The sequence below is a fragment of the Polyergus mexicanus genome, unplaced genomic scaffold (genome assembly GCF_030449975.1).
Source record: "Polyergus mexicanus isolate NDT 795.1 unplaced genomic scaffold, iyPolMexi1.0 SCAF_23, whole genome shotgun sequence".
Lineage (NCBI taxonomy): Eukaryota > Metazoa > Arthropoda > Insecta > Hymenoptera > Formicidae > Polyergus > Polyergus mexicanus.
The window spans coordinates 2,402,801-2,405,677 of NW_027223343.1; the positions used below are offsets into that span (position 1 = coordinate 2,402,801).

Genomic DNA, 2,877 nt, shown 5'->3' on the forward strand with positions numbered 1-2,877 from the left:
AAAATCGCACAACGGTGAAAAGACTTAAGACATCCGCGAAACGGCGTAAAACCGGTAAAAATCGCACCGTATCCGACATATTTTCTTAAACGGTATATATTCTAAACACATCTACCAGCTAGAATTACAGCGGCGATAGAAAAATTGTGGCAAATAAGCATGTCCTTTCTTCACACACATTCGTGAGTGTTTAAAGAACGAACTCGATCTCTTTTCTTTACCTCTCACGCAAACAAGTATCGAGAGTTCGCAATGGATTCATTACAAACCCGTGACTTCGCTCTCGGACGATTTCCCGATAGAATTCGTCATCCCGGGTCACGGAGAAGAATATTTAGATCTCACGCACACCATGTTAAGTCTTCGCGTACGCGTAGAAATGTCGGGACATACTGCAGGCACATCCGCCACGGCCACTATAGGCCCCGTAAATCATTTACTTCATTCCATGTTCAATCAGATCGACGTGTATTTCAACCAAAAGCTCGTGTCGCCTCCAAACAACGCTTACGCGTACCGCGCGTACATCGAGGCGTTATTAAATTATTCTTCACCCGCAAAAACTTCCCATCTAACCTCCTGTCTATGGGACGCGGATACACCCGGTCAAATGGACGAACCGGTGGAATTAAAATCGCCAAATTCCGCTCTCGTGAGGCGCGCTCGTTACATTCACGGCGGGCGGGCGCTAGATCTTATAGGACATCTCCATTGCGACGTTTTCAATCAAGACAAATTTTTAATTAACGGCGTAGAAGTACGCTTGAGACTCGTTCGTTCGAAAGATTCGTTCTGTCTTATGGACAGTAACGGTTCAACGTCGAAAATTCATATACAGGATGCGAGTTTACTCGTGAGAAGGGCGAAAATAAGCGCAGGATTGTTACTAGCGCACGCTAGAATGTTGAGTAAAGTTACGGCCAAATATCCGCTCACGAGAGTCGAAGTTAAAACATTTACGATTCATAGTGGTGTTGTAGGTGAATCGTTAGATAACGTAATACTCGGTCAACTTCCGAAAAGGATAATAGTCGGATTTGTTAATAATAAAGCGTTTAATGGGGATAGAAAATTAAATCCGTTTAATTTCAAAAATTATGGAATAAATTTCTTCTCGCTATACGTCGACGGTATGCAAATTCCTAGTAGACCGTTACAACCGGGTTTCTCGCCGGAGGAACCGCTTTACGTCGAAGCTTATCAAACCCTCTTCGCGGGAACGGGCACCCATCTTTTGAACGAGAGAAATTCTATAAGTAGAGACGATTATTCCAAGGGATATACGTTATTCGCTTTTGATCTCACACCCGATCTGTCTGCTAATTACGCAGGACATTGGAATCTCGTGAGGCATGGCAGTTTACGATTAGAAATGCGCTTCGAGAAAGCTCTCACTGAGACCGTTAATTGTATTATTTACGCCGAATTCGATAATGTAATTGAAATCGATTCGTCTCGTCAAGTCATCGTCGATTTTGCCGGTTAGATATTTATCGCGCTCAGGTGTTTGACCGTTACAACGTTATACTCGGAAAATTTCCCCTCCTTTTTCTCCGCTCCACATTCGATCAAAATGCCAGCAGCATAAAATATCAAAAATTGTGTAATGTAACAAAAAAAGGATTTAGTTTCATTCTAGACACGAACGTCGACGCTTCGCGAGCAGTTTAAACCTCGCTATCGTGAGCGCTCCAGTCTTCGCAAAATGGATATTGTCATCGACATACAGGGTTTCCGCGATGCCAATGAGAAATTTATCCCTAAGGAAGTTGCTATTATCGCGCTTGACGCTCCATTCGTCGGACATTGGATTATAATTCCTCCGCAATCATTTGGCGATTTACCAGGAAAAGTAAGACATGAAAACAATTGGCTCACGAGAAATTATCATGGTATCAAATGGTTCGACGGCGAAGCTAATCCGAAATATTTTACAACGCAACTACGTGAAATAACAAGACAAGCACGTTACATTTACGTCAGAGGTATCGAAAAAGTAAACTACTTGGAAAATCTACTCTCCAGAAATGTATATAATTTGGAAGGTATTTCCCCCGCATTCAAAAATCTGTCGGAGGGGGAAGTGCGTGGACGATATTGTGGTTATCACGGATTTCGAAAATTCGGTATATTTCATTGCGCATTACGCAACGCATATAAATTGAAATATTGGTTGATCGAGCAAAATAATATCGCCAACGACAACGACAACGACGACTTGACGACGACGAGGACAACGAAAGCGAGGAAATCAGTAGAGCGGATGAGATTTCCCGTGAAAGAAATGAAATAAAGAAAAAAAATCTGCAAAAATTTAAGCGATCAATAGAAAAAAAAGAGAAGAAGAAGAAGAAGAAGAGAAATTTGAAAAATCTGAATTATCGGCGTTGATGGCTAGTGACAAGTTTAAAGCAACTACTAATTCCGTACAAGCTGACAATAAAATCTCAACGTTACAGACCAACACGGCCAAAAACACAATACCGAAAGAGGTAAATACCGAAATTATTGAATATATAATACCGCTCGTTCGTTCGCCTCCTTGTCAAAATAATGAACTCTCGCGAAATTCTACAAGCATTACGTCACATCAATGCCAGGCATGCGGGAGTTTATCCAGCCGACAGAGTCCCGAGGGTGTGGACGAGGTCGACAGCCATCGTCGCTAATACGGATGACCACAATCGACCTGGAGAACATTGGGTCGCCTTCTTCCTCGACGAGCATGGTACTGGCACATAGTTCTACAGCTACGGAATACCACCCTTGCACCCCGGATTTCTCCTCCGACTTCGTCGAAACTCCGTCATTCATCGTTGGAATATTCAACAATTACAAGGAATTTTTTCTCAAACATGTGGACAATATAGTTGCGTA

General features: G+C 42.5%; 1 protein-coding gene and 1 pseudogene across 1 annotated transcript; both read left to right on the forward strand.

The window, feature by feature from the left end:
- Nucleotides 1-379: 379 nt before the first annotated feature.
- LOC138942778 (uncharacterized protein F54H12.2-like) lies at nucleotides 380-1,486 on the forward strand. Its single transcript, XM_070313249.1, has one exon. It carries the CDS (start codon nucleotides 380-382, stop codon nucleotides 1,484-1,486), a length of 1,107 nt encoding a protein of 368 aa, XP_070169350.1.
- A 219-nt stretch (nucleotides 1,487-1,705) lies between these two features.
- Nucleotides 1,706-2,669, forward strand: LOC138942779 (uncharacterized; annotated as a pseudogene).
- Nucleotides 2,670-2,877: the final 208 nt, after the last annotated feature.